Below are 12,387 nucleotides of genomic sequence, written 5' to 3'. Positions count from 1 at the left end.
GCCCAGCTATGATCAAAGTCTCCTTATAAGGATTATTGTGTATCGGGCAGCAAGACAGAGCCCCAAAAAAATTCATCCTGAATCATTATGACATGTATAGATAAACTGCCGGCCATATACAGCTTTAAATCCAACCCGCTGAACTTTTCTTAAATCATTATTTGCTACATGGAGAAAAAGCTTTCACAGAACTGCAGAGCACAGAGGGTGGGAATATTTTTTACACAAGTGCAAGCCAGTGTGACATAGAGGGCCAAAAAAGCAATATTTACACGAATACGACAAAAGTCTCTAGAAAAACGATTTTAACAGATATTTGTGTGTTAATCGTTTGTGGTTCGTTGTCATATTGTTGTGGTGTTTTTGCTTTATTGCAAAATATGTTGATTTTATTTGGGAAGGTATCAAAGACTTTTCAAATTCTCTTTTAGTCAGACAACAGTTTTGGTATACTTACGAGAATTTTTACGTGACATGTTTCATCTGTCATCTGCATTCTTCATTAGAAGGGCCATTTGAACTAATGCTAATTTGAGCGAGACGTTGGTTCCAAAGAAAAGAAACGTGTTGTCAGTGCTTAGGAATCTGGGTAACAGTTTGCACTTTACCGAGGGATTTGTATTACTATTTTATGATTGTTATATTTTTATTGATACATGGGAATTTATTTATTTGCATGCAATGTCCCATGCTACATTTTTATTAACATAAGTATTTTTTCTAGACAGACGTTTTTTAGTTTGCACTTTAGTAATATCAATATCGGAGATTATTATTTACTTAGATGCAATGTAGAATGCTACATTTTTGTTTACATAAGTATTTTATTCAGGCAGAGGATTTGACTCCCAGTGGAAGCTCTTAATTTAGTTATTTGAAAATGATCACATTAAAAGTACAATTTATAAAACAACACAATACAAATTAGAATTTTGCTCATAGCAAGATGCAATGTGTGTAATTTATTAGTGTAATCACAAACAGTGTAATTTCAAACAACTAGTTGTATTGATTAGTTTCTTTAAAAAGTAGGGGGAAAATAACCTGAAAAAATCTTAAATCAAAATTTTTTTTGTGAGAAAATCTGAGATTTTAATTTTAGGCCATATCGCCAATGCCAAACAGCGGATCTTTAAAAACCACTAAATAAACACAGCAGTAAAACCTTATACAAAAACAAGACAGTTACTTGTACATCCAAAGAACAAAATAGAAAAAGAAAAGAAATGCAATTTAATTCACAAAGTATATACAGTATATGTAGAGTGGGACAAAAATGTATTTAGTCAGTCACCAATTGTCCAAGTTCTCGCACTTAAAAAGATGACAGAGGTCTGTAATTTTAATCATAGGTATACTTCAACTATGAGAGACAAAATGAAAAAAAGAACATTCAGGAAATCACATTGTCTGATTTTTAAAGAATTATTTTGCAAATGATGGTTGAAAATAAGCATTTGGTCAATGACAAAAGGTAATCTCAATTATATACCCTTTGTTGGCAATGACGGAGGTCAAACGTTATCTGTAAGTCTTCACTGCACACTGTTGCTGGTATTTTGGCCAATTCCTCCATGCAGATCTCCTCTAGAGCAGTGATGTTTTAGGACTTTTGGACTTTCAACATCCTGCAACAAGTTTCTATAGGGTTGAGATCTGGAGACTGGCTAGGCCACTCCAGGACCTTGAAATGCGTCTTACAAAGCCACGCCTTCTTTGCCCATGCAGTGTGTTTGGGATCATTGTCATGCTGAAAGACCCAGCCACGTTTCATCTTCAAGGCCCTTGCTGATGGAAGGAGGTTTTCACTCAAAATCTCACGACACATGGTCTCATTCATTCTTTCCTTTAAACGGATCAGTCGTCCTGGTGCCTTTGCAGAAAAACAGCCCCAAAACAGGATGTGTCCACCCCCATGCTTCACAGTAGGTGTGGTGTTCTTTGGATGCAACTCAGCATTCCTGCACCTCCAAACACCACAAGTAGAGTTTTTACCAAAAAGTTAAATTTTGGTTTTATCTGACCATTGGCAACACTAAATTGGCCCTAGTGTGTGAATGTGAGTGTGAATGTTGTCTGTCTATCTGTGTTGGCCCTGCGATGAGGTGGCGACTTGTCCAGGGTGTACCCTGCCTTCCGCCCAATTGTAGCTGAGATAGGCGCCAGCGCCCCCAGCGACCCAAAAGGGAATAAGCGGTAGAAAATGGATGGATGGGCATAAAACATTCTCCTAATACTCTTCTGGATCATCCAAATGCTCTCTAGCAAACTTCAGATGGGACTGGTCATGTACTGGCTTAAGCAGGGGGACACGTCTGTCACTGCAGGATTTGAGTCCTGGCGGCGTAGTGTGTTACTGATGGTAGCCTTCATTACTTTGTCCCAGCTCTCTAAAGGTCTTTCACTTGGTCCCACCGTGTGATTCTGGGATTTTTGCTCACCGTTCTAGTGATCATTTGACCCCACGGGGTGAGATCTTTCATTGAGCCCCAGATCGGAGGAGCTTTTCAGTGGTCTTGTATGTCTTCTAGTTTGGGATCTTTCTGTGTGGAGTTTGCATGTTCTCCCCGTGACTGCGTGGGTTCCCTCCGGGTACTCTGGCTTCTTCCCACCTCCAAAGACATGCACCTGGGGATAGGTTGATGGGCAACACTAAATTGGCCCTGGTGTATGAATGTGAGTGTAAACGTTGTCGGTCTATCTGTGTTGGCCCTGCAATGAAGTGGCGACTTGTCCAGGGTGTACCCCGCCTTCTGCCCGAATGCAGCTAAGGTAGGCTCCAGCACCGCCCACGACTCCAAAAGGGACAAGCAGTAGAAAATGGATTGATGGATGCTCCCACAGTTAATTGCTTCACACCAAGCTGATTACCTATTGCAGATTTAGTCCTCCCAGCCTAGGGCAGGTCAACAATTTAGTTTCTGGTGTCCTTTGCCTGCACAATTTTGTTTCTGGTGTCCTTTGACAGCTCTTTAGTCTTGGCCATAGTGAAGTTTGGAGTGTGACTGTTTGCGGTTGTGGACAGGTGTTTTTTATAATGATAACAAGGCCAAACAGGTGCCATTATAACACAGGTAATGAGTGGAGGACAGAGTAGCCTCTTATAGAAGACGTTACAGGTCTGTAAAAGCCAGAAATTTTGCTTGTTTACAAACAAGCAAGGTGACCAAATACTTATTTTACAGAGGAATTTACCAATTAATTCATTAAAAATCATATGATGTGATTTCCTGGATTCTTTTCCCACATTCTGTCTCCCACAGTTGAAGTGTACCTATGATGAATATTGCAGGCCTCTCTCATCTTTTTAGATGGATGGATGGATGGATAGATGGATTGATGGATAGATATTTATTAATTCCTTCAGGAGAGTTCCCTCAAGAAAGCAGCAGTGTATAGAATTGAAATCGAATTTGAAAAGTAAAAATTAAATAATGGAGGTGTAAATTGAAATAAAATGGACAATATAACAAAACAAATAAAAGTAAACTATATCAATACAAAATTTACAATACAATACAATACAAAATAAGAATATAAGAGAAACTAGGCAGTAGTGACTATATTATGAAAATGTATTACTCTGTTATTTCACTTTTTTGTTGCAGTTTATTTCAGTATTGTTATTGTTTTGCATCCCCTGTCATTCTAGTACCTCCCCTCCCCCCAGGGAGAAGTTTTACAGTCTGATGGCGTGTGGGGCAAAGTAGTTTTTGAGTCTATTAGTCCTGCACTTGGGATGAAACAGTCTAGCACTGAACAGGCTCCTCTGGCTACTGATAACGGTATGCAGTGAGTGACTGGCATCACACAGTCCTCTTTTCCACCGTCACCAGTGTGTCCAGTTTTATTCCGATGGTAGAGCTGGCCCGCCTGATCAGTTTCTCCAGTCTGGAACTGTCCTTCTTAAATGTACTGCCCCTACAGCACACTACGATGTAGAACAGAACACTGGCAACCACAGACTGGTAGTACATCCACAAGGTTTTTTTTGCAAATGTATAAGGAGCACAGCCTCCTCAGGAAGTACAGTCTGCTCTGTCCTTTAAGTGGATGAACTTGCACAATTGGTGGCTGACTAAAAAATGTGTTTGCCCCACTGTATGAAGACATTAATGAGGATGAGTTAGATCACCTAGATTTTGTCATTTGAAAAGTAGCTCACTTGCTGAAAAAGTGTGGGCACCTGTGCTATAGACCAATGCCTGAACCCTGGAAGTGCCCTAGGTCACGTGATTGCAACCCAGCAATACAACCGTCGCTCGCTACATCCATCCATCCCTTTCGGGGTCGTGGGGGGTGCTGGAGCCTATCTCGGCTGCACATTGCGCTTCAAATATACAGGTTTCCCTATATAGTATATTTTTTTATTTTTTAAACATTCTACATATTATGTCCTAAATTAAGTGTTAAATTAAGTCTTATTTGTGTCTTATACTGCATGTCTTAGAGTGTAGTATTTGTTTTATGTTCCATTATTGTATAAAGTTGTGGCGATTAATTTTTGGGTCACGGTTGAACATTGCCAAAAACACAGCGGCTCATCTTGGCGCTACTGTATCTACATTTTGACAATTCAGTTGACCAACTTTTGACATGACAACTTCTTGATGCACTTAATTTTCGACTCTTGCCTAATTAATACCACATCTCCACATTGGTTAGCCTTTGGCGGAAGCCATATCAATGTAGGAGACGCGAGACAGACTAGAATCAATGTCACTTAGAGCGCCTTGATTGCTAACCAGACTGTTCTTAGCTCTCAGCAGCTGTCAATATGAAGTGGAGATTAACTATGTTGCTCCTGATACACTTAATCTTAGACATTAATAACACAGCTTTGAGATGATTGATGTGGAATGAAAACGGCGGACACACAATGCTAGTATTGCAGCTTATAGTTGCAGCTGCAAAAGTCAAGTTGACAGGGTTTTTGCAGAACAAAAAGCTTCCGTGGTTTCAGAACTCAAAGCCTAGTTCCATCTTAAAAGTTGATGGGGCAATATTTCCACATCATGGCTATGTAGGTGGCCTGGCGACGGCTTGGAGGATCCTCAGACTACTGGTGAGTACTGTTAGCTACAGTAGAACTTATTCAAGGATACTATATTGGGTAAACTAATGTAAAAGTTGCCTATATGGGTGTTATTTCATGTCTAGGGGACTATGGTCATTTTCCGGATATTTAAGGATGTAAACTTTTTTCATGCTCAAACTAACATTCAATTTATCAATACTAATCCTTAGGGATGTAACAATATAAAAATCTCACAGTACGATAACACGGTACTAAGGCCACGGTACAATATTATTGTGATATATGTCACCAAAAAAAAGACTTAAAATGCCATAGTGTATAAAATGAAGTGGCAGGAATGTTTAGGATAAACACACTGTAAAATGATCTAATCATATTTATTACTACAAATAAGTATTTTAAGTGCAAAAAGTTGTACAGGAACATCCATTGTGTCTCTCAAATTTTACTTTTTAATTTCTCTACAGTGGACATTTTCATATCCGTTTGGAAAATATAGTTTCTCAGAAAAGTTTACTAAGGTTTTAACTTTTAATAATGTAAATACTTCACAAATTGACATTTACCTTCGCTATCTATTCCGGGTGATGGTAGCTCATCATGTGTGCAGCTGTTGCTTTCCCTCAGCACGGTTCGCATTGACAGTCTGTTTTGGCTTGGAACACTCCAGACAAACGTGGCACACTTTATTACCTCCGCCACAGAGGTTATGTTTTTATCAGCAGTGGTTTGTCTGTTTGTTAACAACATAACTCAAATAGTTATTTTGAAAAAGAAAGTCCTCTTGTTGATTACGAAGTTTAACCCACTTAACTTCCTGCTTCCGCTCCCTCTCTTCTTTACGTCGCTCAACAACCCAACATTGAGTCCTGCACTCCACAGACGATTCTGGGAGATGTAGCTTATTTTTAGAACCACCACAACAAAACTGCCAAATAAAAACTACACTCACCAGGTTTTCGTTTGACAATGTCACGCGTTACTGCATTATTGAGAAGATTTTGAAACCGTAATGCTGCGGTATTAAGAAAACCATTCCAGCCCTACTAATCTTATTTTGCGGTCAGGCCTGAAAACAATTGGCCACAATAAACAAGAGATGACTGTACTATTCAGTTCACCAGTGATACTTTGTTAACGGCAAAATACTGTTTTGCTGACAGGCAAAATAAATAAAGGAAGTTTGTGTGGTAAAAAAGTTGTTCTATTTATACGCCAAAATGGTACCGAAATAAAACCGAAAACAATGGTCTAAAGACTTAGGTATGGACTGTACCATGGATTACTTGTCCCATTGCACCCCTACTGGCTACTGCTGAGGTGAACAAAAGTGTGAATGTTTGAAAATATGCATGTTCAAAAATGAACATGCATGGCGTAGTGGGTAGAGCGGCTGTGCCAGAAACCTGAGGGTTGCGGGTTCGCTTCCCACCTATTGACATCAAAGTCGCTGTTGTTGTGTCCTTGGGCAGGACACTTCACCCTTTGCCCCCGGTGCCGCTCACACTTGTGAATGAATGATGAATGAATGATTGGTGGTGGTCGGAGGGGCCGTAGGCGCAAACTGGCAGCCACGCTTCCGTCAGTCTACCCCAGGGCAGCTGTGGCTACATACAGTGCCCTCCATAATTATTGGCACCCCTGGTTGAGATGTGTTAAAAGCCTTAAAATAAATTCAGTGTTTATTGCAGAAGAATACTGTCACACTGAAAATTGTAGGAAAATGTAGCCTTCAACTCAAATGAATTGTAAGAAAATAAAAAAATCCCTGACTAAAAAATAATTATTTTTCATTAAATCACCTGTTCCACAATTATTGGCACCCTTAACAATTCCCAGGAAATAAATATAATTGAAGCATTTCTGTCATTTCTACAGTAGTTTACAAAGTTTACCAGAGTACGTAGGAACATTTAATTAGTAATTCATCACTTCCTGTTTCCCTGGGGTATAAATATGACGTGACACCGAGGCCATTTCTCTTATCCACTCTTAAACATGGGAAAGACAAAGGAACACAGCATACAAGTGAGGCAGATGTGCGTCGACCTTCACAGGTCAGGCAGAGGCTACAAGAAGATTGCCACGCAACTGCAGCTGCCCATATCCACTGTGAGAGGAATAATTAAGAAGTTCAAAACAACTGGAACAGTGGTAAATAAGCCTGGACGAGGACCCAAGTTTATTTTGCCACCACGCACAGTGAGGAGGATGGTAAGAGAAATCAAAAGATCTCCAAAGCTCACTGTTACAGAATTACAACAAATGGTAGCATCCTGGGGTCACAAAGTCTCCAAATCAACCATCAGGCGCTGTCTACACGCCAACAAGCTGTTTGGGAGGCATGCACGGAGAAAACCTTTCCTCACTCACAATCATAAACGCAAGCGTCTGGAGTTCGCCAAACGGTATTGGGGCTTCAACTGGGACCGTGTGCTTTGGTCAGATGAGACCAAGATTGAGCTTTTTGGCAACAAACACTCTAAGTGGGTCTGGCGTACCACGAAAGATGCGCATGCTGAAAAGCACCTCATACCCACTGTGAAGTATGGGGGTGGGTCAGTGATGCTGTGGGGCTGTTTCACTTCCAAAGGCCCTGGGAACCTTGTTAGGGTGCATGGCATCATGAATGCTTTGAAATACCAGGACATTTTAAATCAAAATCTGTTGCCCTCTGCCCGAAAGCTGAAGCTGGGTCGTCACTGGGTCTTTCAGCAAGACAATGACCCTAAACATATGGCCAAATCTACACAGAAATGGTTCACCAGACACAAAATCAAGCTCCTCCCATGGCCATCTCAGTCCCCTGACCTCAACCCCATTGAGAACCTGTGGGGTGAGCTGAAAAGGAGAGTACAGAGGAGAGGACCCAGGTCTCTGGATGATTTAGAGAGATTCTGCAAAGAGGAATGGCTGAAAATCCCTCTTTCTGTCTTTGCCCATCTTGTGAAACATTATAGGAGAAGATTAGGTGCTGTTTTGTTGGCAAAAGGGGGTTGTACAAAATATTAACACCAGGGGTGCTAATAATTGTGACACACATTATTTGATGTCAAATAATTATTTCTTTATGTGGGATTTTTTCCCCACTGAATAAATGCACTTGTATTGAAGGTTGGATTTTTCTCTTTTTTTCCATTAAGGTCCCATATTATTTAGAAAAAAAATAAAATAATTGGAAGCTAAAAAACACATCTCAACCAGGGGTGCCAATAATTATGGAGGGCACTGTATGTAGCTTACCACCACCAGGTGTGAATGAATGATGGGTTCCCACTTCTCTGTGAGCGCTTTGAGTATATAACAACAGAAAAGCGCGATATAAATCTAATCCATTATTATTATTATTATTATTATTATGTGCAACTGAAGCTGAAACTGAGGGCAAAACAGTTTGCTGAAAAATAGAGAAACATTACACTGCAAGTAGCAGCAGCATAACAATAAATACTTATAATTACGTTTGACCTTCTAGTATTGAAATGTTTTGTGCTATCCTTCTGCATATCTTTGTCTCATATTAGCCATGAGTACCTCACGTGCTCACTCCGCTAGGTACTGTGCAAATGCCTCTCGTATATCTCCATGAAAACACTGTTTTTCATGTTTAATTGTGAAGCCCTTTGAGAAGATGACAACAGCCAATGGCCAAATTGTTTCCCGCACCCCACATTATCATGTGCTTTTTTAAATTTAGATGTTCTGTCTTTCTCTGTGACACAGTAAAGAGTGAGGAATCTTACCTTTGCATGATGCCATTCTCCTGTATGACTCCATTGATGGCTGCCTGTGATGATAAATGTAGAGTAATTACAAACATTCCTGACTCCTGTCCCCACTGTACTAAATCTAATCTCCTAAGTGATAATATAAATATAACACTGAATATAATCATTTTCCAGGACCTGCTTCATTGATCACAGGTATCATACAAACCCGGTTTCCATATAAATTGGGAAATTGTGTTAGATGTAAATATAAACGGAATACAATGATTTTCAAATCCTTTTCAACCCATATTCAATTGAATGCACTACAAGCCAAGATATTTGATCTTCAAACTTATAAACTTTTTTATTTTTTTTGCAAATAATAATTGACTTAGAATTTCATGACTGGAACACTTGCCAAAGTAGTTGGGAAAGAGCATGTTCACCACTGTGTTACATCACCTTTTCTTCAAACAATACTAAATAAACGTTTGGAAACTGAAGAAACTAATTGTTGAAGCTTTGAAAGTGGAATTCTTTACCATTCTTGCTTGATGTACAGCTTTAGTTGTTCAACTTGTTGTCGTATTTTACGCTTCATAATGTGCCACACATTTTCGATGGGAGACGTGTCTGGACTGCAAGCGGGCCAGGAAAGTACCCGCATTCTTTTACTACGAAGCCACGCTGTTGTAACACATGGCTTGGCATTGTTTTGCTGAAATAAGCAGTGACGTCCATGATAACGTTGCTTGGATGAACACATATGTTGCTACAAATCCTGTATGGACCATTCAGCTTTAATGGTGCCTTCACAGATGTGTAGGTTACCCATGCCTTGGGCACTAATACACCCCCATACTATCACAGATGTTGGCTTTTGAACTTTGCGCCTATAACAATCCGGATGATTATTTTCCTTTTTGTTCCGGAAGACACCACCACGTCCACAGTTTCCAAATATAATTTGAAATGTGGACTCGTCAGACCACAGAACACTTTTCCACTTTGCATCAGTCCATCTTAGATGAGCTCGGGCCCTGAGAAGTCGGCGGCGTTCCTGTGTGTTGTTGATAAATGGCTTTCAGTTTGCATAGCAGTGTTTTAACTTGCACTTACAGATGTAGCGACCAACTGTAGTTACTGACAGTGGTTTTATGAAGTGTTCCTGAGCCCATGTGGTAATATCCTTTACACACTAATGTCGGGTTTTGATGCAGTACCGCCTGAGAGATCAACGGTCCGTAATATCCTCGCTTACGTGCAGTGATTCCTCCAGATTCTCTGAACCTTTTGATGATTTTACGGACCGTAGATGGTAAAATCCCTAAATTCCTTGCAATAGCTCGTTGAGAAATGTTGTTCAAAAACTGTTCGACAATTTGCTTACAAATTGGTGACCCTCACCCCATCCTTGTTTGTGAATTACTTAGCATCTAATGGAAGCTGTTTTTATACCCAATCATGGCACACACCTGTTCCCAATTAGCCTGCACAATAAGTGTTATATGAGCATTCCTCAACTTTATCAGTATTTATTGACACCTTTCCCAACTTCTTTGTCATGTGTTGCTGGCATCATATTCTAAAGTTAATGACTATTTGCAAAAACAAAAAAATGTTTATCAGTTTTAACATCAAATATGTTGTCTTTGTCGCATATTCAACTGAATGTGGGTTGAAAATGATTTGCGAATCATTGTATTCCGTTTATATTTACATATAACACAATTTCCCAACTCATATGGAAACGGGGTTTGTAAAATCAGCATCATGATGTAGTTTCCTAACTTGCCTAACCACTGAGACACTTTTTCAATTGTTTCTTCTGTAAGTGGCAGCTGGATCTTCACATGTCACGATAACTAACTAGATCACAATACATTATTTGACATGAATGATTATAGAACCATATCAAAAGTTAAATGCAGAGAATAATTTTGCAACACCTAGTGTGTGTGTGACAATCATTGGTACTTTAACTTTAAAACACATTACAAAAGCTCCTAATTTGGGTGCTGAAGTATGCGGAAACATATTGCGTAATTTCTGGTTGTATTATTTTGTCAAAACTAATATTAATCTACTTGCTAATTTACTGTTATTAGGTGCTTACTGTTGGTTCTATCTACCAGTTCTATGGTATGGTTCTCTCGACACTTCTGTTGAAATGTACTAAAAATGTACTTGTCTGTTTGGCTACTTTACATAAGTTGTGGGCAATACTTACACATTTTAGTATCACTTAAGGATGTGCCGATCAATTAATGCCTTTTAATGCCGATCATAAACACAGATCCTCTCTGGCTGACAAGAGGCCAGGAGCCAATTTGTGTCACGATACAGTGTAGAGGCGCTCCCCTAAACTAATAATAATCACCTCGATTATGGCAAATACGCTGCATTTTTTTGTATCTTAAATATCATTATCATGTATTATCATCATTGAAAGACAGGCTAAACATGTTAAACACCAAGAGAAAGCCAGGAACATGAACTTGAAACACCACCAAGAAATATGTGCTTAGTTAGAGATAGGATATTATAACAACCGGTGTTTGTCATGATGGCGTTAACGCCATTACTTTTACGAATAAAGAGTAATCTAACAAATTACTTTTATGTATGTTACAATGTTTTCTGTCTATCTGTGTGGCCCTGCGATGAGGTGGGGACTTGTCCAGGGGTGTATTCCGCCTTCTCTTGAATCTCCAAGTCAAATAAAAAAAACAAATAATAATAAAATGTTGTCTGCTATCAAATGTTTGCACTTGAATACAAATCACAACCAAAAGCAATCAAATAGGTTTGGTCTCTGTAAAGGAGGGGCTGGGTGCCCTCAAATATACACCACCAAACAAATTACATAAAATGGCCTAAATAAATTATTGACAAACATAGTCGCACTTAAATATTGAACATATAGGCAGAGGTGCATTACTTAGCTTACAAGTTAGGACTTTTTAAAACAAAAGTGCACAGTAATATTATAAACAACAGTATAAGCAGATGTATTAAAAAGTCATATGCCAAAGAACTTAAGTCCAGCAAATCCGAGCGAGGAAACACCATCATGATCATCGGGCTTTTGTTTCAGCTGGCTATATTCACTAGACACGAAGTGAGTATGGTCTGTCAGATGGTTGTGCAATGCAGAGCTCGCCATAGCGTATGTTGAGATGGTGGGTTTTTTTCCCGTTTGTCTACGAATGGGGGCAGTCGTATGTGCGCAATATACTGTATATTTCGGACTACAAGGCTCTTAAAACTATTTAATTTTCTCAAAAATCAATAGTGCACCTTATAACACAGTGCACATAATGTACAGAATAATTCTGGTTGTGCTTACTGACTTTGAAGCAATTTTATTTGGTGCCTTGTGTAATGGGGTGGCGTGGCTCAGTTGGTAGAGCGGCTGTGCCAGCAACTTGAGGGTTCTGCCGTTGTGTCCTTGGACAAATTTTCCTGAGGGAACTCTCCTGAAGGACTCAATAAAAAAAACTTTCCCTGAAGGAATCAATAAAGTACCATCTATCTAAGGTACTGCTCCCAGTGCCACCCACACTGGTTTATAATGTAACTTAGATAACGGGTTTCACTATGTAAAGCGCTTTGAGTCACCAGAGAAAAGCGCTACAG

At 39.5% G+C, this 12,387-nt stretch overlaps 1 protein-coding gene across 2 annotated transcripts in view; it reads right to left on the bottom strand.

Annotated features, from left to right (window-relative positions):
* Positions 1–12,387, bottom strand: part of faf1 (Fas (TNFRSF6) associated factor 1) — a 269,960-nt gene that overhangs the window by 237,547 nt on the left and 20,026 nt on the right. Inside the window, exon 3 of one of the 2 annotated variants that reach the window (XM_061888509.1) lies at positions 8,782–8,825. The exons of the other annotated variant lie outside the window; for it this stretch is intronic. Within the exon in view, the coding sequence (XP_061744493.1) occupies positions 8,782–8,825 (44 nt within the window). The remainder of the gene's footprint in view (positions 1–8,781; positions 8,826–12,387) is intronic. 2 annotated transcript variants of the gene reach the window in all.

The sequence above is a fragment of the Nerophis ophidion genome, linkage group LG26 (assembly GCF_033978795.1).
Source record: "Nerophis ophidion isolate RoL-2023_Sa linkage group LG26, RoL_Noph_v1.0, whole genome shotgun sequence".
Lineage (NCBI taxonomy): Eukaryota > Metazoa > Chordata > Actinopteri > Syngnathiformes > Syngnathidae > Nerophis > Nerophis ophidion.
This window is presented reverse-complemented; position numbering and strand designations above follow the sequence as displayed.